Below are 24,789 nucleotides of genomic sequence, written 5' to 3'. Positions count from 1 at the left end.
TCCCTCATTGTTTACACTATAAATGGTTTGCTATATTGTATAGATGCTGTGCGACGAATGTAAAATACTGGCACACAGAACAAACTACTATCAGGGGAGTTTTATTCATGCAGACCTCATTTCTTTTACTGTGCGAGCAACCATTTTGTTTTGATATGATGCAGTCGTATTATTTTTCTGTCAATGTTTCGCAATTATAAACATCTCTTAAAAGTATCAGGCACGGTGTGGTGTAATTAAAATGGGAATGAAGGCCAGCTAAGCATGAGTTGAGTTGATGAATCCACTCTCCCTTTTTGGCTGCAACAGGAGAGGCCCCAAAAAGCATAGGATATGACTCGCAATGCAATTCTGAAAACAAATAGAACGTCAGAGGAACCGTTATACAACTCCCCAAAACATTCATCCTGACAATTTCTCCCAGGAGAAAGGTTTCTGCCCAATTTGAACATATTTACCTCAAAAAATAATATCTCACAATTTCCAATGAAACAATTTTAACAAAAAAGCTGAGCTTGTCAAATACTAACTAGATGGTCAAAACGTTTTGGCTGAGAACTAGCATATAAAGTATATGGCTGTATACAGACCCACGGTGCTATATGATGACTACGCTTATGATGAAACTCACCTTGAAATAATGGACAAAGTAATATTTTGTACACACACAAATATACTGTGTACACGGTGTGTGTGAGTATACACTCTCTCTCTCTCTCTCTCTCTCTCTCTCTCTCTCTCTCTCTCTCTCTCTCTCTCTCTCTCTCTCTCTCTCTCTCTCTCTATATATATATATATATATATAGTTTCACCCGTGTTGTATATGAACGAGGTGATGAATTAATTAGGGATTGACATGTACTTTAGACAGAGACAGGCAAAATATCGAGTGTTTCTATATGCCATGTTTAATCACACCAAGTAATTAATTCAACATGTCAAATTAAAATTCATTCGACGTAAATAGAAGTTCGGCGACTGACTTCCTCCTACAAGCCAGTAGGGGCGCTCCCGTGAATGATGTGCTCTCGAAATCATTGGCCTCTGTTCTCCCGGAAGTATTAAGAGGCAAATTCACGCCCCTAATCTTAGTTTGTCTGGACAAATTTTACCCCCCCCCCCTTTGCCGTTTTTTAATATGTGACAGCCCAAACCCTCTTCTTTTATCTACTTTTTACTTTCTGATTCGGATATTAACTTTGATACCTGGAAAACCACATTCGAAGAATCCATTCGAAAATAAAACTTTTCCCGCGTTGCCTGGGAAAACAAGCGCAGGAATACGAGCACAACATGCGATTTTTCCTCGCTACTGATCTCCGTTAAATCGCTGCAGTCCGAATATGGCGGAGGAAGAACAACATACGGAAAGAGAAGAATCTCTTGTCAACCGCTGGCTTGTGGATCATTATATATCACTGGCGCTACAGTTGTTTCATGAAGATCAATACCAAGGCTTTTGTGAAGTGAGACAAGTGATCCAAAGTAAGTATCAACTAACTCGCTCTGTTTTGCTGCGTCGCCGTCAAACAACTTTCATTTGTTATATGGAGTTTATTGATGGTGAACTTCTTGAATGACGTGTTCTCTTTAATCTATGACGTTTGTTAAAACATCACTTCCATCGGTGACGCATTTAGCGCCATTTTATGCAAACGATATTGAGTACGGTGAGAGAAGCTGCTGTGCAAAAGTATTGGATTAAGGATACACTTTGTAAATGTCTTAAATGTCCTCGAGAACTCGTAAGTCATAACGAAGCAGTCGTTGTAAAAGGATATCTTTAAGCACAGAGTTCTCCTAAATCTTCCTTCATGTTCCTTCTTTTAATTCGAATGTGCTGCAATATTTGTTTAAAAATAATGAGATGAAAGAAAACAAGTCATGTACAGTACCCAACTATCTCAAAATAATACATCACAACTGCAATCGATATACGAAAGAAACGATCAACTATGGCATAGTTAATTCCAAAGGCTGTCTTAGTGAACAGAAACAGAATAATTAAAGATAAAAAAAATAATCGTTTATTAAATAAATGTCTGTTATTTTCACCATTTTCATAAGCGAGTTCTCTGGGTTGGTTTAAATGTATTAATTTCGGTATTTACTGAGAAGAAAGATAAATAATAATTTGTGAATTTTGGTGTATTTTGTTCTGCACCGTGTCCTTATTTAAATCTTGCGCTTTTCAGGTGACATTTCTAAATAAAAAAATATCTGGAATGAGTAAAAATCTAAATAATATGAACTTTTTGGGAAAAAAATGCAGGCAAACAAATCCACTGTAAAAAAAGTATCTTCAAATGAACTCTTGACAAAACAAGTTGAACCAAAACAAAAGCTATTAATGAGGAAAATCCAAAATCCTATCACCTGGGCCTATACCATAATTTATGAATGTGTTTTTTTATACTGACCTGTCTAGTGACAAGCAAAGTCGTGATTTAAAAATAGTTATCAATGATATGCATTTAAAATGAAAACAGTACATTTTGAAAGGTGCTCTATGAATAATTCTTTTTATCTGTGTTGCGCAGGTATCATGGCCCGTCCTGTCGCAACAAGTGATGTGATGCCCAAAAAAGTTTTTGTAATGCAGTTACTCTCCCGGATAAATGAGGGTGAAAAACTAGGTGAGACTGCAATATATTCATTTTTAGAATTTACACCGGAAAGGCAGGTAACATCAGGTCTGTGATGTGGTGAGTGGCTGTCACTTCAATACACCACACATCGGTAGAAAAGCAGTAAGAACACTTCATCTGAAAAAAATGGCTATGGTCTTAGAAATATGTCTGTGTCTACCGTACATGCATTGCGGCCAAATTTCAATTACAGTAAAGTCTCGTTATATCGATATCGGTTATATCGATAGTACCGCTTATTACGATACTATTTCTATGAACGCAAGGAGAAAATTACATGCACGCAGGGTCGGATATATCGATAGCCCGGTTATATCGATATTTTTTCGGACTCCCGAGAATATCGATATAACGAGACTTTACTGTATAATACGTATTGTCATTACAGATCTGACCTTTGAGAACAATGGTTCACTATGCCCTCTGGAATCAGCCCTTATGCTGCTGGAAACTCTGCACGGGACAAGTGATGTTTCACAAAAGGACTTGAATAATGTTTGTTTCTTGGTAAAGGAGATGGTATGTGAACACAACAAACTCGAAATATAACATGTACTTAATACTAAGATAATGGTACCTATACGGATCAAGAAGTTGGTCCCTAACATATTTTCCCATAGGAAATCATTGGATTGGATTGGATATGCCTTTATAGAAATTTACATTTCACAAATCATGAAACTAGAAAAGAAATCACTTCAATCAATGAAAACAAATCCAGGCTGTTCTTTGATGTAATGTTTTGAACATCGAGAGAAACTAATTGCCCATCCCTCGAGGAGGATCTTGAAATAAATAATCAAATATGAAGTCACAATTGTAATATTGGAAGGGGGATTATTATAGCATTATTTTTAAAAATCATTCAGCCTTAGTTTCAAATAGTGTTCCAACATCCTAAACTTTTAAATCCAACCTCAATTTTACCATTGCTGCGTGAGTGGCTGCCTTTCCAGCAGCTCACGTATTTTGTTTTTCTACTTTCATTCCTTTCATCGCTTTGCTGCTGTGAAATGTACATTTCTCCACTTCGAGACTAATAAAGGCAAATCCAATCCAATCCATATAAAAACTAAACAGGTGAATGACAAAAGTCTGATTCCATATGACATTTTGACGTATGGTAAGCTATGTTGTGTTTTTGTCACCATCTTCAGCTTGTGAAGCTTTTCATTAAGAACGAAGACTTTGACAAAGCAAAACAGGTGCTCCGTCATTTTCCCAAATCGGAGGCTGCCAAGGTGAGTTTTATTTTGAAACTACTATTTTGGCAATAAAACCAACATTAATAGTAGAGAAGACAAACTTGCTAATTCGGGCATAGTTTTGCAAAAGTCAAATTGAGTTTGGCGATGGTCATTATTGACCCTGGAAAATAATGAAAAAAATTATTTGCTCCTTAGAAAAATATTTTCATGGATCTCATCCGTCAGAGAAGCAACAAGCATCAAGTAATCGAGGAAATGGAATTCAAACAACTAAAAGACCAGATTCTGGCTTTTTGTCGGGAACTCTGCCCATTCTCTGTTCCCTTTCTTGACAAGGTATGTGTTAACTAACCGCTTGGCATTGTACGGTCATTTAAAGCACCACTGAGGGCCATGTCTGCAGGGAAACAAGTTACGATACACTGTATATCAAAAAACTATTTTTTACTACCTTTAAAGGACAACCGACGTCACTTTTTTGTTTCCTAACTGACATCAGAAAAACTTTATAGCTATCAACACGCAGTATGATATTTTTATTCAAATGCAAAACACCAATAAAAATGACGGTGTCCAAAATCTGCAAAAAATTGAGCTGCGAATTGGGCATTTTCAGAAAGTCCCGCCCCCAGTTTGTGACGTCACTCCAAGACGTCTTGCATGGCTGGAGAATCATAACAATGGTTTCAGATTCGGAGAATATGCTTTCTTGTTACACATCCAGTTATGAATATGATTCAAATAGTTCTGAAGAGGAAAGCATACATGTTTGCAATCGATTAAATAATTTATTCCGTGCCATTTCGAGGCAACATGGGGGGAAATGTCTCACGCAAAAAGAGGCAGAAAATGGCCACCGAACTGTTGTGAAGAATGAATCAGCCCGTTTCCACAGGCTGATAAATTCCTTACGTGGAGTTTGGACACCCTCTTCTGGCTCTTTCTGGTGCAACACGAAGTTTTCAGACCAAACAAGCATTGACGTGATGGAAGGACTGGTACAAGGTGTCCTTTTTTTCGGTCAGGGGCGTACCTTCAGTGACGTCACGTACGGACTCGTCACCAACTCAAAAACAAGACTTCCGGAATATTCAGCACGAGTCTTAAAACGTAAAACACAGCTATATGCAGTGGAATCTTCTAATCTGAAATACGCTCAGTAAAGGTCATTTGAAGCCATTTTACAAATTATGGACACAACTTGTCCGGAGACGTCGGTTGTCCTTTAATCCACAAGAAACTAGTGTTTTAAAATGAGCACCCAGAATAAATCAAATCTAAAAACACTACCTGTGTGTTTCTATGTACTTTTCATCTTTCCTGAGAATATATTGCGATAATCCCAGTTTTTCCATTTATGTCAACAGCGTCAACAACAAAAATGGTGTCTTAAACTGCAAGAAGCTTCTGAGAACACTATTCAGACACGATGCTCCACCCAGGCGTTGAACAAATAGCACCCATGTGATCAAGTGTAAAGCATAAAAATGCGAGCAGTTTGCAAAGCCTACCCACATAAACATTAGCGGTTGAGTTGCTAATAACTAGCCACAGTTATTATGGATGATAGCAACGATCCTTCATGTCATCTTTTGATCAATCATATTTGCAATTAGCAGTGATAGTAAATTGGGATTTATTTTTTTAACCTTTGTACTAGATTGCAAAACAGGTCATCAATGAACTTGACAAGCAAAGCGACAAGGGTACTACAATCGATGAGCCAGATAAATCTGCCCCCTCCACAAGTGCGGAAGTTAATGGCCATCTATGGTAGGTTCATGGATCACTTGCAATTACCGTGAATTATTTTGAAAAATAGTCTATTTTTATCAGAATCATCTTTATTGCCAAATATGTAGAACACACAAGGAATTTGCTTCCGGTCGAAGACGCTGCACTAGTATCATCAGCAAAAAAAATGCAAAGAGGCACTATACAATTCCATTTGGGCTACTGGTCAAAGAGCATAACTATATATACAGCATAACTAATACCTGCTTTTTTGCGCATGTCATGGGCAGCATTTTCACAGCCCCGCTTTGTTCAGCGGAAAGTTCGGTGCTGTCGGACAGTCTGCGGCTGAATGGATGCATGGCTTGAGGAGCCCGCCATGAGAAGAAAAGAGCGTCAGCACAGAGCGCAAATGCGCATGTGGATCTGCCGCGGCTTGGAATTTAAGCGGATTTACATGGGACAGGAGATGTGAGACAATCTCTTTTCGTCAATGGATGCTTCAGCTTCGTGTTTGCTTTCAACATTTAGCTTGTAGTAGACGTGCACGTTTCACCATGGTGTCCTTGATCCACTGATGAAAAGGATGCTTTGATCTTCTCTTTCATCTAGAACTGATTCATGTAACAAAAAGGGTACAGAAAGTGCTTAATAATGAATGACTGTGTCTTTGTGTTGTCATATTATTTGTCATTTAGTTTTTTTTTTGTTCCTCTAACAAATAATGTGTCAGTCAATCTTAAACACTTTCTGCACCGTCTTTGTTGTATAAAGCAGTTCTAGTTGAAAGAGAGGATCAAAGTGTCCTTTTCACCAGTGGATCAGGGGCACCTTGGTGAAATGTGCACGTTTGCTACAAGCTAAATGTTGAAGGCAAACACGAAGCTGTAGCATCCATTGAAGAGATTGTCTCACATCACGTTTCCCACATAAATCCGCTTCAATTCCAATCCGCGACAGTTCCACATACGCATCGGCGCTCTGCGCTGACGCTCCTTTCTTCTCGTTGCGGGCTCCTCGAGCCATGCATCCATCCAGCCGCAGACTGTCCAACAGCACCAACTTTTTCACTGAACAAAGCAGGGCTGTGAAAATGCTGCCCACTACAGGGGCAAAAAAGCACAATGGCCCCAGAGCTGTCCAGTGATGACAGTCAAATGACACCAACGTTCCTCCCAATCAAAAACGGTTCTGGCATATTTGTGCTGCCGAAAAAGGGCAACCGCTCAGCACATCTCCTTCCTCCTTGATGAATGTCGTGGTCAAAAATGCTGAAAAACTATCCATATCCGTTCCACATGACGCACAACAACACAAAGTGACAAAAGAAAACACAAAAACAACAAAAAAACAAGGCTCGTTAGAGCACTTGCTGACGGCTGCCTACTCGGGCGCCATCTTGGACTTCCTTTTTTTAATATGCAGAGATGCCTGTAATTCACTGGAATGTACAGGGATACCTCAGTTTACGAACTTAATTGGTACCCCGAAAGTGTGTGTCAGTCAAAGTTCGTCTGACAAACATTTATTTCCCATAAGAAACCATTAACAATGAGAATAATCCGTTCCCATGTCTCATAAAACATAATTTTCTACTAAGTAACTTTGCTGCTGTGAAATGTAAATTTCTCCACTGCGAGACGAATAAAGGCAAATCCAATCAAAGCCACGTGATTGGTCAAGAACGCAGCAGTGAGGGGGTGGGGTTTACAGATAGAGAGTGAAGCCGTTCTCCAAAAAGAAAATGGCTGCCGACTTTTTTGTCCTCTATTGCCCGCCCCCAGTCTTCGGTTAAAGCCACGTGATTGGTCAAGAACGCAGCAGTGAGGGGAGGTGGTTTAAACATTAAAGAGACAGGCAGACAACAGTGAGCGAATTTAAACTTTGATAGTTCAAAGGCAGAGTGTAGGCTGCAAGTTTAAACTATCCCATCAATCAGGCTCCACAACCAACCCGCACAAGCCATCTTTACACTTGATGCAAAAAGCATCAACCCAGCTAAACAGAACACAATTGATGAGGAACTAGATAAAATTATCACAGAGAAAGCACCTACAAGGGATCATTCCTCAAGATGGTGAAAGTGTTTAATGCTGCGGAAACCGGCCACTCCATTCCATCAAGCCATCAACGACCATCACAAAGGTAAATAAAACGACTTTATTATACAGTTAAGTTTATTTCTATAATTATAATACCATAGCGCGTTTATTATACATCCAATAAGGTATATTTCGTGTCGTTTTAAGGCTTAGAAAATGAGAAAATAGAAAATTATGTTTTATGGGGACGTGCGAACGGATTATTGTCATTTTAATGGTTTCCTATGGGAAATTAATTTTTGGGATACACACTTCGCCTTACACACTCTGTCTGGGAACCAATTAAGTTCGTAAGCCAATGTATCACTGTATACTGTGTTTTCTAAATGATCAGGAATGTATTAATCGGCCGTTCTTTTGCAGTGCGTTCACTAAGCTCTGCGTTCTTCTCCTCAAACTTCTAGTGACCATTCTGTTATTTCGAAGGAGAGACTCGAGATTACATACCAGGCTTTGGCCGCAGGTGAAGTCACGACACCATTCTCTCAGCTGGAAGAAGAAGTTGAAAATGAAGCCACGCTCGTACCTCCTGACATAGCGGGCACAAATAAAATCTCGGAGAGCCAAAGTCTTTTTCAGAGAAACTCTGGCAGTCCCCTCGAAGCTGCCCCAGCCGACCCTCCCACACAAACAGATGTCCCTCCTCAGTCCAAGAGCAATTCAATGCAAAAGAAAGCTAAGAAACAAGCATGGTCCTCGACAAGGAAACGAAACTTTCATAACATTGCCAAGATGGTTTTGGAAGCGGACAGCCAAGCAAGTACGTTGTCTGCTACCTCTCAGGAGCAAGAGGCTGCAGTCAGAGCAGATGAGTCGGCGAGGTTGAGAACTGTAACCTGTCAAAAGGACATGCAAGTCATCCAGAGGAAAATACCTCAATTGGCCACAACAGATGCGTTGTCAAGGAGCAGGTAAAAATAATTGTGGAATGTGACTTGAGACCTCTTTCACTTTGATGTTTTTCCTCTGAATATTCCAGCTTCCTTCAACATTGCAAAAAATTGATAGGTTCATTAAAGCAGTTATGGTGTTTTTTGTAACTCATTCACTGCCAGACGTGCAAAAATGTGACCACTCCAGTGCCAGGGTTTTTGTCATTGTCACTCAAATTCCAGGACCAACAGAATATTTTTAGGGCTACATAAACATTCAATGCAGCGCGAGAAACCTTCGACTCTCTTCTTTCATCGGAAAAAAAAAGTTAATTCCTAAATTATATGGGTCTGGAGTTATCTGAACTTGAAATGGGGCTGGCTGTACAAAAGGCAAATGCTGCCGCCTTGTGGGAGGGAAAAATATTGCCAAAGGTCTGGCCAGAGCGTTATCAGCACCGCCCTGCCCCCGCAATAAGAACCTGTGGATTCTGGAATTCAAATTCCAGGACCCACATAATATTGAGTTTTGGGCCTACATAAACATTCAATGCAGCGTAAGAAACCTTAGACTCTCTTCTTTCATCAGAAAAAGAGTTAATTCCTAAATTATATGGGTCTGGAGTTATATGAGCTTGAAATGATGGCAGCTGTCCAAAATACAATGCAGTACATATTGGTTCATATAGCACAACAGCTGAAGCTGGAACAAAGAGCTAACATGGAAAAAATGGAAATGCTGCCCCTTGCAGAAGGGAAAAAACATTTCCAAAGGCTATGGCCAGCACTTTATCAGCACTCAAACAAAAAAAACACAAAACCCGAACAAATTCGGTAATGGCATTTTACGTCATATTTTCAATTCCCGAATCAATTTGTGAAAAAATTGAGCTGCGAATTGGGCATTTTCAGAAAGTCCCGCCCCCAGTTTGTGACGTCACGCCAAGACATCTTGCATTGCTGGATAATCCAAACAATGGCTTCAGATTCGGAGAATATGCTTTCTTGTTACACATCCAGTTATGACTATGATTCAAATAGTTCTGAAGAGGAAAGCATACATGTTTGCAATCGATTAAAGAATTTATTTTTGCCATTTTGAGGCAACATTGGGGGAAAATCTCACACCCAAAAAAAGAGGCACAAAATGGCGACCTCCTTTGGCCACCTCCGTTTCCACAGGCTGATAAATTCCTTATATGGAACTTGGACGCCCTCTTCTGGCCCCCTGGCGGCTTTTGGGTGCAACACAAGATCCCCAGACCAAACAGGTACAGCAAAATACATTGACGTGATGGAAGGACCGCTACAATGCGTCTTTTTTACGGTAAAGGGCGGTCCTTTAGTGACGTCACGTACGGACTCGTCACCAACTCAAAAACAAGACTTCCTGAATATTCAGCACGAGTCTTAAAACGTGAAATATAGCGGTGGAATCTTTGTAAAATATGTTCAGTAGAAGTCATTTGAAGCCATTTTACAAATTATGGACACAACTTGTCCCGAGACGTCGGTTGTCCTTTAACGTTTGCTTTCTTGATCTTCCGCTAGTGACATGGAGGAATCACCGCAACAAGAGGAACAATTATGTCTCTCAGCATCGAGCAAGCAAATCTCAGAAGGAGCACGTGATAGCCCTGCTTTGCCAGATGAGTAAGTGCCAATGTTCTTCCAAGTTTTTTCCCCCTCATAACAGTTCCTTTATCAATCTTCTCTTTATTAATGTGGATGTACATATAGAAAGTGCATTGAATCAGAAAACTCATCATCCACCAATGTCGACATTGCCGACTCTCCTGCTCGCAACGAATCCCCGGTGAAAAAGGACAACTGCGTCCATCTAAGCAAGTAAGTGCAAATTCTGCCGTGTCAGATTGTTCCCGCTCTTGCAGATGTATAACAATCGTAATGTTCTTGCAGGCATTTCAGAAATAAATGTGAAGTCGTAATCGCAGACACATCACTGGACAGTTCTCCTTTGAAACATCAATGTCCCACCACTCAAAAAAGTTCTACTCCCAAAAAGGACCTCTACAATGCTAAATGGTTAGTTGTTTTCAGCAGAGAAACATTCTTTTTTCGTGTGAAAAATACATTTTGGTGTACTTAAGGGACCTGTTGATAGAGAATAAGAACACCTGTTGAGGATCTAGCAGCTAAAAGTTCTGACTTGAAACCATCTTGGGGTGACTGTTTTTTTGTTCTTCTTGATCACACATCCTTTTAAAGGACAACCGACACCATTTTTTTGTTTCCTAACTGACATCAGAAAAAGGTTTTATAGCATTTAAAATACCCAAAACACACAGGCTGATACTTTTAGTCAAATGAAAAACACCAATAAAAATGACTTAGTGTCCCAAAACTACTTCAAAATGACCTCAGAAAGTTTCAGAAGGTACAGCCCCTTGTTCGTGATGCCACACCAGTACGTCGTGCCTTGCTCTAGAATCAAAACAATGGCTTCAGATTCAGAGAAGATGCTTTCTTGTGACTCATCCAGTTATGAATATGATATAAATAGTTATTAAGAGGAAAGCATAAATGTTAAGAATCGAAACTAAAGAAGTCCTTTCGGATCAATTAGAGCCATCAGGACTCCAATGTAGCGTCCCGGAAAATGCACAAGATGGCACCCAAGCTCCGTTGGAAATGGGCTGATTTGTCTGCTGGAAATTTGTGTCAACTAGTATCAAATAGTAGTCTTGGTGCAACACACCACAATTCACTATCGCATTATTTATGCGTTTTCCTTCTAATTTCGATCAACACAATGTTTTCAGACCAAACAAAGTACACAAGATGCATTGTGTGTCACTTTCTCCGTCAGGGGCGTTTCTTCAGTGACGTAGGGTGAGGAAAACAGTCTTAAAAGGTAAAGCATAGATATATGCGGTGGAATCTTTGTAAAATACGCTCAATGGAAGTCATATGAAGTGATTTTACAAATTATGGACACAACTTGTCCGGAGGCGTCGGTTGTCCTTTAACTGTTGTTGGGAATCACTTGTCAGACGAACATGCACACCACTGCTTCTTTAACATCGCCTCTTTGGATGACAGGAAGACGCTGTACAACAATGCCAAAGAGACCAAAGTCACTTGGGATGAAGAAGAGGCCCTTTTCAGTGGTGGTAAAAGTGCCAAAAAATCCAATTGATGTGTTCGTGTTCTTGTGTCTGATCTTATTTTATTTTTTTTAATTAGATACATCTGATAGGAGTTCATTATCAGGAATCAAGAAAAGGGTAAGCATTTTATTTGTCTTGTTTTTTGTTTACACACACGTGTATGTTTGTCTGTGTATATTTCAATATTAGCATTATGTAACTTGCCTGTTGTGTTACAGAAGTGGACAGAAGAGGAAAGCCGTAGGCTCAAGGAAGGAGTCCAAAAATTTGGAGAGGGCAACTGGCACAAAATTAAGTCTTATTATTCCTTTGGTGAAAGAACAAATGTCAATCTTAAAGACAGATGGAGGACTATGAAAAAAAACAATGTGGTTTAAATTGACTTTTACTGGCATTTTAATACTTGTTGCATGTTTTACTAACTTTATGCCCACCACAAACATGAGTTGTTTATTGAATAAATGTAAAGTACTCTTGTAACCTTGTCAACGCTCGTCTGCAGAGGCAGTTTTGGGCGAATTAGTCAATCAGTGCTGAGTTATTGAGTGACTTGTCGTGGCAGCGGTAACTATTTAATGCTCTTCTACTAGATGATATATGCTTCAATGAATTGGTATCCACCATGGCATTCTTAGGTAAGGCACATGTATAGTTGACCCTTGATCGCGTTTTGAATAAAGTAGGCCCCACAGCCTTTGGAAAGTTTAAAAATGTTAAATATGAGCTGGGTTTATTTTGATGTGGATCAATAGATATCGTGGCAATTATTACAATGTGGCATTCATGTTTGCAACAATCGGATTTGTTGCATTACAGTGATACGTCGGTTTACAAACCCCTTGGCTTGCAAACGTTTCAGTTTACGAACGTTACATTTATGAAATTTTTACCTTGGCTTAGGAACTTTACCTTTGCATATGAACTTTTTTCGTACACGGAGCTGCCACAATGAGTGATGTGTCGTACACGAACAAGCCCGTTCTTCTAACAACAAAATGGCAGCCGACGGTTTTTGTCCTCTTTTACCCGCCCCATCTTTGGTTAAAGCCATGTGATTGGTCAAGGATTCAGCAGCAAAGGGGGCGGGGGGTTTAAACATTAAAGAGACAGGCGGACGACAGTGAGAGTTTCAACTTTGATAGTTCAAAGGCAGTGTAGACTGCAAGGTTAAAAACCCCATCAATAAGGCTCCACAAACAACCCGCACAAGCCATCTGTACACTCGATGCAAAAGCTATCAACCCAGCTAAACAGAACACAATTGATGAGGAACTAGATACAAGCATCACAGAGAAAGCACCTACAAGGGATCATTCCTCAAGATGGTGAAAGAAGGCTACATTCCTCAAGTGTTTAATGCCGATCAAACCGGCCACTCCATTCCATCGTCATCAACGACCATCACAAAGGTAAATAAAACAACTTTATTATACTGTACAATTTCTTTAATTATAATACCATGGCACATTTATTATATTATGTGTAGTTTTAAGGCTTAGAAAATTGGAAAGTAGAAATTTGTTTTATGGGGACCTGGGAACGGATTATTATCATTTTAATGGTTTCGTATGGGAAATTAATTTTTGGGATACACACTTTGTGCCTTACTCTGTCTGGGAACCAATTAAATTCGTAAGCCAAGGTATCACTATTTCCAACATTTCCTGCAACAGTGGTTTGTTTAGAACGCCAGTGTATATACACACACACATATGTGAGGGTCTATTGTACACGTCTATCCATTTTCTTATTTGCCTTTTCCTCATGGTGGTCACAGGGTGCCGCAGTCAATCCCAGCTGTTTTTGGAGCAGTAGGTGGGGAACATACTTAACTGGTTGTTAAGTTGAGTGTTCAACTAACCTGCCGTGCCTCTTTTTGGAATGTGGGAGGAAACCGGAGTACCCGGAGAAAACCCACACAGCTACAAGAAAATGCAAGCGTCACAAATGAAGGGCAGAGAGAATCAGACACTGCACCCCTGCCTTATATTATACATACTGTATTAGAAAACATTTTTGCTTTGTAGAATTTCACCACGACTCCAATCATTACATATAGAATTTATAGTATGTCATGTAACAAATGTACAGGGACTACTGAACTCAGAAATATGAATATCATGAAAAATGTTCATTTAAGTAATTCAACTTAAAAGGTGGAATTAATATAGTAGTTATACTCGTAACATTCATTGCAAGATATTTCAAGCTTTTATTTGAGAATTTTGTTTATTATGGCTTACAGCTTCACCTTTCAAATTGAATTAGATTAACTTTCACAATATTACTTAAATTAACTTTCACAATATTCTAATTTTGAGTCGTACCTGTAGATTTGTGTGTGGGATAATTTGTCAATTCAACAGCAGGTGCAGCCCCAACTGATAGAACCTTCCATTCATCTACTGTATATTCTAATCTTGTTAACGTCAAAGCTTATGCCAGGTATTTTCGACAGTAGGCAGGGTACACCCTGAACTGCTTGCTAGCTAATCGTGGGGCACAGAGACAATCATTGGTGCCCACAATAATATCTTCTGTTAACCTGCCATGCATGATTTTGGAATATGGGAGGAAACCAGAGTACCCGGAGAAAACCCACACATGCATAGGAGAACATGAAAACCCCCACACTGGAAGGTTTGAGTCAGAATTGAAACCTTGCACCTCTGCACTGAGGCGGACTAGCTAGTCTTCACCATGACACCAAGTCCACTCTTTTATATTTAAAAACAGTTTGTTACATTTCACCACAATTCCCAACATTACAAATGGGATTTTTTTGGTAAATATAAAAACATGTCGATGAAAAATTATGTGTAGGGTTAGGGGGGTGGAGCATTTGTCAAATTAATAGCAGCTGCAGTCCAATTGATAACGTCTTGATTTATGTTAATGCCTCTTCATTCCTGATGAATTCGCCTACGTCAGCCTGATGGAACACAACTATGGACATTGGGTCCACTCGCCGACACTCTTGCGTCGTCTTGGCAGCCACTCCAAATCCCTGAAAAACAATACCATGTCATGAGTAGCTCATTACGTTCTTAGCATCTTGGAACATGAAGCTTGAGAAGACTATCTACCAGCGGCACGTCAGCCATGGAGTAGACCACAACACCCTGGTACTGCATGGTGTTGTCCGTGATCCTCCCCAGACCGGACTTGAGGATGTGATTCCCATACAGGAAAGATTGCTCGGCACCAGATTTCACCCACACCTTAAACTTCATGAAGATCGGGTAAATCACACAAGTGCCATATTGGGTAGAAATACACAATCTAATGAGTCCCCATGCATTTAATTCATAAACAATCCATTATTCAGGTTGCTTTTCTTGTCAGAAACGTAACGTGTATTTGTATGTAAACAACACTGATTGTGTGCCTTATTGTGCATGATAACATTTTACATAATTTAAGGCATTGTCAAAGTAAGTAGTTAGCCTTTCTCATATATTTCTTCTCTTTGTCAGTGGAAAATATGTGCAATTTAAACCAGTGTTGTTCAGAATCATCTTTATTGCCAAGTAGGTAGAACACACAAGGAATTTGTTTCCATCGCATCATGTAGTTCACAATGAACTACAGTATTTGGTTCATGACACACCATTTCCAAAGGCAAAAACTACAATATTAAAAATTCTGAATGAAACAAACCTTTGCATAGGGCGCCAGGAAATCCAAAGCTGTGATGTGGAGCCGAAACTTATTGGTCTTTGTAAATTTGCCAAAACAAGTGCCAACTGACACCAGGTTGGTTCGGGAAATGTTTGTGGATAGTTTGAGAATATTCTGGCTGTGGAAACAAAACAATGATTGATCACTGATAATTGCTTGAGGGGTTTCCATTGAAGTCTGAACAAGTGATTTTCACGTTCTACCATTTGCTACAAATGCACAAAAATTAAAAATAAATAAGGACAGATATTTCTTACTGGACTCAAGAAAACAAAGAATGCATAAAATGCACTTAATCAATTGATAATTGTTTTCGATGCAATTTGTGGCGTCACACGTGTGTATGATTTTGAAGTGCGCCTTTCAACCCTTTCATGTTTTTCAATTCCTTGATCTCCTTGATGTGCGTCTCACCCTGACGCATAGCACACGCTTGAAAATTGTATAAAAGGAGCTGTCGCTGATAATTGTTTTCGATGCTATTATTTTCACACCACTGCGATAAATCACGTTAGTAATAAGATTACCTCATGTAATAAACACGATTGTTGTGAAGCCTGAAGCAGTACGTGCCGTCCGGTCTGTCCACGAGGAGCTTTATGTTTTCTCCTATACTGTTAAGCAAGAAAAAAATATATTAATCACATGTATTAGCCTAGCATGCTAATCCACGGAGTGATTAAGGCGCATCAAAATTTTGTAGCGTTCTACTTACTATTTCGAAAGCTTCTCAAAAAACGTTTTCGTCTCTTCCTCCGTAAGAGGCCTCATCTTTTCAGATAAATACAAATATCTTTTGAACGCTAATCTTGGAAGTGCTGCAACACACAAGAGTGATGCGCAAAGCGTGGGTCAACACGGAAGTGGTCATACTTCAAAACGGAAGTCGACGAATTTCTCAACATTGTACTTCCTGGTGTTTTTGTGCGCTTTCTTGATCGTTGCAATCGACAGGAACGTATGACTCGCGCAAACTATTCTCCGTCAGGTAAGAGCATTTATCATTTGGTAAAGGTGTATTTGTAAAGCGATTAATTAACAGCGATGCACGCTCGCACTTGTTTGAAGTACAGTACTTGGTGTTTAAAATCGTCAATTCATGTCCGACTATTTGAACTGAGGCTAGCACGACAGGCTAGCTGTCATTGAAGGAAACGGCGAGCGAGCTTTTCCATTTCCTTCTAATGTTCCCGCGGTGTGTGACCTTTTAAACGTGAATGAATATAACACGACCTAGAATCAAACATTATTTTGCTTTTTCTAAAATATTTAACGTAGACATTTATTATTTATTAAAGCGGGCTTTTATTAGCAAAGTGGTACATAGTTACATAACACCGTGTTTATACATTGAAATTACAGGTTTGTGTGGTAGTCTGAGTTTAGAAACGTATCAAAGAATCCACTCAGATCTGCATGAACTTCGTTAAACGACTTGCTCATTGTTAGATAATTAATCGTACTGTGTTTGTAAGACGTTTATCGGTATTTGTGACCCGTAAACGTTTGTCAAATATAAATTTTGAGTTATATGATGTGGTCCAAAGGCATTGACTAAAGGAAATAAAACTCACAAAAAAGTTGAGGTGCGTTGAAAGGGGGAAAGTGGATAGGCATAGGTCCAAATAGGGAACTATCCAGCACCAGGCAGGCATCGTTTCACATTTGAAAGATCTTTTTTCCCCTCAGTCCACAAAAAGCACAAAATATGTGCCGATCATAGTTGAAACAATTGGTTCTCATCGGTTTACATTGTTTCTGGGGCCTGCATTTCCCTATTGTTGCATAGGAAGTTGGAGAAATCAAGAACAATCAAGGAAATGTGTTGTTTAAACATCAGAATCAGAATCATCTTTATTGCCAAGTATGTAGAACACACAAGGAATTTGTTTCCGGTAGAACACGCTGCACTAGTATCGTCGTCAAAAAAAACTGCTAAGTGGCACTATACAGTTCCATTTTGGCTACTGTTGAAAGAGTTCAAAGAGTTGAAAGAGTTAATGGCTTGGGGGAAGAAGCTGTTTAAATGTCTGCTGGATTTGGTGCGCATGGATCGAGAGCGCCTGCCTGAGGGGAGTAGCTGGAAAAGGTGGTGCGGAGGGTCCAGTAGGATTTTCCGCGCCCTAGTTTGGATTCTTGCAGTGTGCAAGTCCTCGAGAGTGGGTAGGGCGGTGCCAATGATTTTTTCCGCCGTCCTAACTGTCCGTTGAAGTCGGATTTTGTCCATTTTTGTGGCGGCCCCGAACCAAACGGTGATGGCAGAACACAGGATGGATTCGATGACATAATGTATGAAAACACTATTTTTATACAATTGTTTTACATGACACCTCATACCACATTTAATAAACTAAGTGTGAAGATTATTGCATCTTTTAAAATGAATATAGATCATTTTTCATTTTTCAGAAAACTCCCAAACCAACCATATTTGAGGAAATAAAATTGTCTATATCAGGCAAGTGCAACAGCAAGAATTCGCACAGTTTAAAGGATTATGCTATAAATACACAAATAGTGACATTTGATACTGCAACAAGAAGCTGTTCCAATTATTTTCACTGATTTCATATCACGAGCCATGATTTTCGATAGCCATCTTTTTTGGTCATCTATTTTTATACTCGATGCCACGCACCCTAAAATGGTGTCAATCCACCAGTTGGCTATTCTCCCCAGACATTGCCCATCCCTCCACATCCCTCCACTTTTCTTTCCTCACTGTCAAATTGCTCTGGAAAACATGGATTCAATCCATATCCCATGGCGTTTCCATTTTGGTTATTTTTTTTCTTCCCCAAAATAAATGTTTATTGATGCACTAGGTCCAATGGCGCTCTCTCTGTAAGATGCTATATGTAATCAGACACTTGTTATGACATCACCCCCCCCCCCTTAAAAAAATGTGAGCGTTATTGACTGTGTCAATAGTAGGTCGCTGCGCGTGCTCATCTGCTACGTACTATCCTGACCTCATTTCTTTCCTGTGTCAGTTATTCCAAACTTTTGTGTGTTCTTTCCACATTTTCAGTCATGCCAAGTTTAACTACTAGCTCTTAAGTATATCGAAACCAATATTACGAGCGTGTAAATATGCATTGAAATTCCTCATACTGTTAGAGGTTCACCAGTGACCTAATTGCTAGCCCAATCAGAATTGTCAATACTGATAGCATTTTTATTGGCCAGGGTACACTTTTTGTCATTTGAAAATAGAGCTACTTCTGATACTTGTGAACAACTTGTGGTCAGCAGGGAGTTCCCTTGCACCGGGCAGAAGCTTCTCATAGCAAGACGTTTGTCCCAGAGAGACCACCAATTGGTTTCCTACTAAGCGTCTGCGACTGTGCTGACATCAGACAGACAGACAGGAAGGCGTGTGGCAGCGAGTGGCGGCTCAACTGAAACCGGAAACTGCTACAGTGACGTTGTCACTGGCCTGGGAATGACTGAATTCTGGGTTTGTTTTAGCTGCTGTATTGCCGAGCAGCCACAGCCTGTAAGTAGACTACATTTCCATTTCTGTCTGGACCAAAATATAATTTTCCCGCACAAGGTGTGGGATTGTCTTAATTTTTATTAAATAAACTTGGCAATGTTTGTTTTTTGTGAAAAAAAGCTGTTATTTGACCCGTTTGCAACCTTCTTTACTTAAAAAAAAATTAAGTTGCTCGCATCTCAGCTTTTAGCTTCCGCGTACATGTGCACAGTTGATAAAACTGTATTTATATTTTCAAATTCAGGTAACGAGTTACGTGGGTCCGAGTTACGTGGGTCCGAGTTACGTGGGTCCGAGTTACGACCACCCGTACTTACGACCACGACCGCCAGACCTTTTTTTTTAAAATTCTACGCCTGGTGCCGCAATGCACAAGCAGCCGGCAACACGTACTACAATTTTGACCAGACAGCATGGCACACACTCGCACAGCAATCTACTGCATGACTACACTCAATGCAGTAGTTATACAGTGCAGATACAGTCTCGGCAACATCTCCTGTAGTCCGCCTGAGTCCTAGCGTGTGTGTCAGGCGACCTCTTGTGGCCGTTAGCAGGGGGAGCGATTTTTTTTTAATAATTATGTAATGCTGTATTATTTACGTATAAGTGTTTTCTTTAACCCACTATATCAAATCTAAATATAAAACATAAATCTATAATATAAAATGATAAAAACGACACTAAAATGTAAGTATAACATTTATAAATGAACTGTACAGTAAACAGTTTTGTATACATTGCAGGTACAGTTATACAGTAATAAAAATTCGATAATGCGAAATATAAAATGATAAAAATGACACCAAAAGTTATAAAATGTACGAATGAACTGTAAACAGTTTGGTATATAATAGTATTGAATAAAAAACGTTGCTTAAAAACAACAGATTGACATCGTACACTATCCTGTCGTCTAAACGTCGTGTCACATTGGCCATTTTGAATGGATTTCGACTTATGACCGTTTTGTCGGAATGGAACCTGGTCATAACTCTGATGTTACCTGTATCCTAAAAATAATGTCAACTCTGGTGTTTAGAATGTTTCCTCTGATAGTTTGTAGTGTGCAATGCAAAAAACGAAAGAAAATGTGACTTCATGTTTAGAAAAAATATGTATATGTATTGTTTGCCAGAAACGGCGGCGGCGGATTGACCGATCCATGATTGGCGAACCAACAAACTTTGTTCATACCACGCACGTCGGCTCGGGTGACATGGGCCTGGGATTGCCGTCGGTAGGTTTGGAAAAAACTATTTTCTCTTCTACCTCACCCACCCAAGTCGTGTTTTGGTTTTGTTTCCTCAAAGCTGCTCATTGAACAATTGCAGGTGGATCTGGTTCAGGCCCAAATGAAATCCAAAGGCGGCTACGTACACGGCGGCTCTGAAGGCTCACAATTATGAGGTGAGGCACTTCTGTCTCTGTTTCTTTGACTTGAGGTCAAAGTGTTTGCCAGCGCATCCCAACATGATGATTTAAATGTTCCACCGGAGCCTCAAAGGTTAAACACAACCTCGGGTTTGTTTAGAAGCAAGTTATACACATTGGAAAATATTGAAATAATAGTTTCCAGAGTTGGGGCTGCACTCTGGTCTCAGTATCCCGAGCTTCGGAGTTCAGAATCTTTTCTGCGATGTGCCTTCGTGAAATTTGATTTTACGTGTACATGTGCTTGCTTGGATTTTCAATTTCATACAATTTGAAAGATTACATTGTTGATTGGTGTGAATGGCTATTTGTCTTTATGTGCCCTGTGATTGGCTGATGACCAGTAGCTATAAAAAGAAGACAAGTGTCCTTGAGAGCTTTGAAAGGCGCTTAAAATGTTATGTATTATTATTATTATTATTATTAATACACGCACTTTTGGAAAATTGATGTTTTTTTCAAGCTATTTTTTTACGTTTTCTAACTCGCGCTGAATATTCAGGAAGTCTTGTTTTTGAGTTGGTGACGAGTCCGTACGTGACGTCACGAAAGGAACGCCCCTGACCGAAAAAAAGATGCATTGTAGCGCTCCTTCCTTCACGTCAATGTATTTTGCTGTACTTGTTTGGTCTGGGGACCTCGTGTTGCACCCAAAAGCCACCAGAAGAGGGCGTCCAGGCTCCATATAAGGAATTTATCAGCCTGTGGAAACGGAGGTAGCCACAGGAGGTCGCCATTTTGTGCCTCTTTTTCGTTGAGACATCTCCCCTCAATGTTGCCTCATAATGGCACGGAATAAATTCTTTAATCGATTGCAAACATGTATGCTTTCCTCTTCAGAACTATTTGAATCATATTCATAACTGGATGTGTAACAAGAAAGCATATTCTCCGAATCTGAAGCCATTGTTTTGATTCTGCAGCAATGCAAGACGTCTTGGCATCTTGGCAAGTCATTTTTATTGGTGTTTTGCATTTGAATAAAAATATCATACTGCATGTTTCGGGTATTTTAGATGCTATAAAAGTTTTTTCTGATGTCAGTTAAGAAACAAAAAAGTGACGTTGGTTGTCCTATAAGTCTTTAACTTTACAGCCCATTGTTTTCAGGAACGTTCTGGACTAAAAGGATTGCTTGAATGATTACAGAAAACGTCAACGCAAAATCTTGGCACTGTTTTAGGACAGCGAATATTTTGCAGGCTCACACAAGTGTTGAAATAAAATAGCTTGTCAAACTCAACACAACCCCATTGGTTTAGAATTTTAAAACAAAAACAGTCAGATGATATCAAAGACTGAAAGCATAAAACACACCCACAATGCTAAGTGTCATTATGATTCAAAAGCCAGAGAAAATATGAAAACTATCTTTAAAGACAGTCGTGTCAGTCATTTTTTTGCCGCGGGCCACATTGTAGTTACGGTTTCCCCTCCGGGGGCCATTATGAATTTTGGGAAGCCATTCCCTCTACAGAGTATTTACAGAATGCACAACAAATTACTGAATAACTAGTTTTCGTATCTAAAGTCAAGAATAATGACTGTTATTGTGGTTTATATATGACAATTTGAAATTTTGTTGCAGACTATAGCAAGCTTCATGGCACTTGACATGCTTGATTTGCTTTCGCGGACCGAATAAAATGACGTGACAGGCCAGATTTGGCCCTCGGGCCTTTACTTTGAGCTCCTGTGGTTTAAATGGTTCAATGTGACTGTTTCAGTTAAGCCTGCATGTGTTCTGTCAGTTCATAGGCACGCGCAACTCATTTTCAAATATCCTGTGACTGTAAAGTGTCCTTGAGAGTTTTGAAAGGCGCTTATAAATGCAATAATATTATTAATGAGGCGTAGCACTACTAGCTAGCAGCACAACCATCCTCATTATTCTTCGCAAGTCTTATCACTTTTTTGACATTAACAACAATGTCCCGTGAGTGCCTCCTGCTGAAAAAGAGTTGATTCCTAAGTTATATAGGTCTGGAGCTATCTGAGCTTGAAATGGGGGTGGCTGTACAAAATAAAATACATACATATTTATTTATATAGCGCTTTAACAACAGCTAAAGCTATAACAAAGCTAACATGGACAAAAGGCAAATGCTTCCCCTGGGAAGGCAAAACATTGCCATAGATCTGACCAGCGCTTTATTGGCACCCCTGCAAGAAAAACCAAAACTCAAATTCAAATTTAGGAATGGCGCTCCAAGTGACATTTTTCAATTCCTGAATATATTCAAGAATGGCAGTGAATAAGTTAATTGTAATAACTCAAACATTTTTACGCAAGTGATTTTATATTTGTAATGTCGCTAGATACTGTTCTCCTATTGGATGACGATATGAAGTTTCTTCTGATTGGTTCAAATCAGATAAAAACATACTTATACCATCTTTGCAGTACGCACACGGGCACATTATCACAATGACATGTTCTTGATATAGCATGCCTCGTTTATTTCTTCCCTTTTGATTTGACAAATTATGAACGCAACTTGTCCTTTAAAGGACAACCGACATCACTTTTTTGTTTCCTAACTGACATCAGAAAAACGTTTCATAGCATCTAAAATCCCCAAAACACGCAGGCTGATATTTTTTTGTCAAATGCAAAACACCAATAAAAATTACTTAAAGCAGGGGTGTCAGTCATTTTTTGCCGCGGGCCACATTGTAGTTATGGTTTCCTCTCGAGGGCCGTTATGAATTTGGGGAACCCATTAGAATGTTTAAATCCCTTCAAATATTACATATAGAGCACACAGCAAATTAATGAATAACTCGTTTTCAAATCTGAAGTCAAGAATAATGACTTTTATTGTGGTTGACATCCAAAAATATGACATTTTGGCTCAGATTTTAGCAATCATCATGGAATTTAACAAGTTTGATTTGCTTTCACGGGCCGAAAAAATTATGTGGCGGGCCGGATTTGGCCCGTGGGCCTTGACTTTGACACCTGTGACTTAGTGTCTAAAATCTGCAGAAAATTGAGCTGCGAATTGGGCATTTTCAGAAAGTCCCGCCCCCAGTTCGTGACGTCACCCCAAGACGTCTTGCCTTGCTCGAGAATCAAAACAATGGCTTCAGATTCGGAGAATATGCTTTCTTGTTACACATCCAGTTATGAATATGATTGAAATAGTTCTGAAGAGGAAAGTATAAATATTTGCAATCGATTAAAGAAGGTCTTCAGGGTCATTTTGACGGATCGAGACTGATGTGTAGTGTCGCAGAAAATGCAGAAGATGGCGGCAGAGCTCCGTTGGAAATAGTTTTATTCTTCACTTTGGAATTTTTGTCAACGAATATCAAAGAGTTGTCTCGGTGTAATATACAACGATTCACCATTTGCGTTATTTATGTGTTTTCCTTCTAATTTCGCCATCAACACGAAGTTTTCAGACGAAACAAAGTACCGCAAAATGCATTGAGGTGATGCAAGGTATGTCCTTTCTCGGTGAGGGGCGTTCCTTCAGTGACGTAGGGTGAGGACTCGTCACCAATTCAAAAACAAGACTTCCTGCATCTTCAGCGCATTTGAAGTGATTTTTCCAAATTATGGACAAAACTTGTCTTGAGGCGTCGGTGGTCCTTGAAGAAGTTCACAATATTGAAACGAATCTCCTTTGAGTTTGATTTCATTATATGGTTCAAACACCAAAGTCAAACACCCCAAAAGTAGGACCTTTTACAGACTCCACCAACAAATTGCGGGTAAAAAAAAAAGAATGTCTCAAAAGTAAAATAAGTTTAAAATAAAATCATTTTGTTTGTTTTCTCGTCACATAAGAGCGCGCTAACACATTCTTTTTTTTTTCTTCCCTTCGCAGCCCTTAAATGTGGCAGAACCTACTACTGTTGTTTATAGGAAGAAGCAGTTCAGTCTTTCGCAGATGCCGGACCAAAAGAGAAAAGTAATGCTTTTCCATACTGTTGTATATAATTTTATTTTCCATTCATTTTTTTTTTTTTATTAATTAAAGCACTGCTATCCATTCGCTACCATGCTGTTGCACTGTAAAGAGGACCATTTAAAAAGAGAGGAAGTAGAGGGAGGCTTTATTGAGTAGGCTCATCCTTTCAGTCAGACGTGTGCGTGTGTGCGTGTAAATGAGGAAAACTACATCACTCTCGTCGGCCACATTGATGCCTGTATTTATTATCACGTTTGCAAACGGACCTCACGGTGGCTGGGCCACGCTAGAGACCCACAACTGTCTGTTTCCTTTTTAACTTTCTCACTCTCTTTTTCGCTCTCTGAGGTTTGACAAAGGTCAGGTGGAGGTAGCAAAATCAAGATTTTTTTTTCGTTTGTATTCAGAGACGTGGCATGATCCTCTGAATGGTCTTCAGGGTTAATGATTGCTGTTTTCTACTAAACTTGAATTGAGTTGCGGACACTGGACCGTGCACCATGTAGACTCACGCTTCCTTAGAAATTACGCTTTTTTTTAATATACTCATAGATTAAAAT

At 39.5% G+C, this 24,789-nt stretch overlaps 3 protein-coding genes and 1 long non-coding RNA gene across 7 annotated transcripts in view; 3 read left to right on the top strand and 1 right to left on the bottom strand.

The window, feature by feature from the left end:
- LOC148900824 (uncharacterized) overlaps positions 1-24,789 on the top strand; it is a 239,313-nt gene that overhangs the window by 210,104 nt on the left and 4,420 nt on the right. The window lies entirely within an intron of this gene.
- terf2 (telomeric repeat binding factor 2) lies at positions 1,123-12,395 on the top strand. Of its 3 annotated transcripts, none has more exons than XM_088992809.1 (13): positions 1,123-1,485; positions 2,541-2,636; positions 3,037-3,167; positions 3,806-3,889; positions 4,052-4,192; positions 5,517-5,629; positions 8,097-8,603; positions 10,116-10,217; positions 10,305-10,412; positions 10,485-10,610; positions 11,628-11,692; positions 11,772-11,812; positions 11,914-12,395. In XM_088992809.1, the coding sequence occupies exons 1-13, from the start codon at positions 1,344-1,346 to the stop codon at positions 12,070-12,072; spliced, it is 1,815 nt and encodes a 604-aa protein (XP_088848935.1). In that variant the 5' UTR covers positions 1,123-1,343; the 3' UTR covers positions 12,073-12,395. The 3 variants fall into 3 exon arrangements, with proteins under 3 accessions (XP_088848935.1, XP_088848934.1, XP_088848933.1); XM_088992808.1 differs by having other exon boundaries at positions 11,628-11,695; XM_088992807.1 differs by having other exon boundaries at positions 11,628-11,698; positions 11,914-12,393.
- nip7 (NIP7 nucleolar pre-rRNA processing protein) lies at positions 13,911-16,241 on the bottom strand. The gene is made up of 5 exons (XM_088992810.1): positions 16,092-16,241; positions 15,904-15,990; positions 15,356-15,494; positions 14,782-14,922; positions 13,911-14,702 (listed from the first exon to the last, which is right to left on the bottom strand). Exons 1-5 carry the CDS (start codon positions 16,145-16,147, stop codon positions 14,583-14,585), a joined length of 543 nt encoding a protein of 180 aa, XP_088848936.1. The 5' UTR covers positions 16,148-16,241; the 3' UTR covers positions 13,911-14,582.
- On the top strand, positions 16,269-20,304 carry LOC148900825 (CDC42 small effector protein 2). Of its 2 annotated transcripts, none has more exons than XM_088992811.1 (4): positions 16,269-16,364; positions 18,632-18,875; positions 20,014-20,115; positions 20,210-20,304. In XM_088992811.1, exons 2-4 carry the CDS (start codon positions 18,822-18,824, stop codon positions 20,282-20,284), a joined length of 231 nt encoding a protein of 76 aa, XP_088848937.1. In that variant the 5' UTR covers positions 16,269-16,364; positions 18,632-18,821; the 3' UTR covers positions 20,285-20,304. The 2 variants fall into 2 exon arrangements, with proteins under 2 accessions (XP_088848937.1, XP_088848938.1); XM_088992812.1 differs by having other exon boundaries at positions 16,303-16,364; positions 18,629-18,875.

Source organism: Hippocampus bargibanti, linkage group LG03, assembly GCF_051943395.1.
Source record: "Hippocampus bargibanti isolate YZ-2025 linkage group LG03, ASM5194339v1, whole genome shotgun sequence".
NCBI classification, from domain to species: Eukaryota; Metazoa; Chordata; class Actinopteri; order Syngnathiformes; family Syngnathidae; genus Hippocampus; species Hippocampus bargibanti.
This window is presented reverse-complemented; position numbering and strand designations above follow the sequence as displayed.